Here is a 1,548-nt window from a genome sequence, read left to right on the forward strand (position 1 = left end):
AGAATATGATAATTTGCTTAACACACATCTGTCTCAGTTTCCTCTTCTGTAAGTCACAGATAAAAAGAATCCCAACTCCATATCCCTGTTGTTGGGGGTTAAATGACTAAATAAGTGTAAAAAGCATAAAATAATGTTTGGGTCAACTGTTATAATGGATGCTACTATTATTCATATCAATATTCCTCTTCAGGTTCAGTAGAGATGGGTGGGACCAATGAGAGCACCCAGGGAAATTTCATCCTTTTGGGGTTTTCTGACCATCCCCATCTGGAAAGGATCCTTTTTGTGGTCATCTTGATTGCATATCTCCTGACCCTTGTGGGCAACACCACCATCATCCTGGTGTCCCGGCTGGACCCCCACCTCCACACTCCCATGTACTTCTTCCTCACCCACCTATCCTTCCTGGACCTCAGTTTCACCACCAGCTCCATCCCTCAGCTGCTCTATAACCTGAATGGGCGCGACAAGACCATCAGCTACACAGGCTGTGCCATCCAGCTCTTCCTATTTCTGGGTCTGGGTGGTGTAGAGTGCCTGCTCCTGGCTGTCATGGCGTATGACCGGTTTGTTGCAGTCTGCAAACCCCTCCACTACATGGTGATCATGAATCCACACTTCTGCATGGGCTTGGTGTCAGTGGCCTGGGGCTGTGGGGTAGCCAACTCCTTGGCCATGTCCCCAGTAACCCTGCACTTACCCCGCTGTGGGCACCGCAGTGTGGACCACTTCCTGTGTGAAATGCCTGTCCTGATCCGGATGGCCTGTGTCAATACAGCTGCCATCGAGGGTGCTGTCTTTGTCCTGGCAGTGGGCATTGTGTTGTCACCTCTGGTGTTCATCCTGGTGTCCTACAGCTACATTGTGAGGGCCGTGTTACACATTCAGTCATCCTTAGGGAGGCACAAAGCCTTCAACACCTGTGGCTCCCATCTCACAGTGGTCTCCCTTTTCTACGGAAACATCATCTACATGTACATGCAACCTGGAAACAGCTCCTCCCAGGACCAGGGGAAGTTCCTCACCCTCTTCTACAACATTGTCACACCACTCCTGAACCCCCTGATCTACACCCTCAGAAACAAGGAGGTGAAGGGGGCCCTGAGGAGGATGCTGCTGGGTAACAGAGAGGTAGGGAAGGATTAAGAGTGAGTGGGAGATAGGTTTCTCCATCTGTTTGTCAACTCCTTCAGAGATCAGTGATGGCATCTGGAACTGTTAGATCAGACCTGCTCTTAACCTGTCCTTCCAAACTTATATAACTTTTCCTAGACTTCTACAACTGTTTCAGTTACAAATTATGTTTTAATGAGTGAACTGCACAACACATAGCATTCAAAAACCCCCAAATGATCTATAATACAGGTCTGAAGAACGAAGTATGATGAATAGTTATAAAGATTTTTCACAACTTATACCAGAGTGCCAACTAAGAAACTACTTTTCTTAATCAGAATTTTGCCTTTGTTGTTGTTTGTTTTTAATTTATTAACAACTTTCTTGGTCTTTTAGTCAGAATGATCATGAACTGATAACTTCTCTTAG

The 1,548-nt window shown here is 46.3% G+C and overlaps 1 protein-coding gene across 1 annotated transcript; it reads left to right on the forward strand.

Annotated features, from left to right (window-relative positions):
• The first annotated feature begins 204 nt into the window (after positions 1-204).
• Positions 205-1,149, forward strand: LOC116626486 (olfactory receptor 2W3). The gene has a single exon (XM_032395828.1). It carries the CDS (start codon positions 205-207, stop codon positions 1,147-1,149), a length of 945 nt encoding a protein of 314 aa, XP_032251719.1.
• Positions 1,150-1,548: the final 399 nt, after the last annotated feature.

The sequence above is a fragment of the Phoca vitulina genome, unplaced genomic scaffold, assembly GCF_004348235.1.
Source record: "Phoca vitulina isolate PV1807 unplaced genomic scaffold, GSC_HSeal_1.0 scaffold87, whole genome shotgun sequence".
In the NCBI taxonomy this organism is placed as follows: Eukaryota; Metazoa; Chordata; class Mammalia; order Carnivora; family Phocidae; genus Phoca; species Phoca vitulina.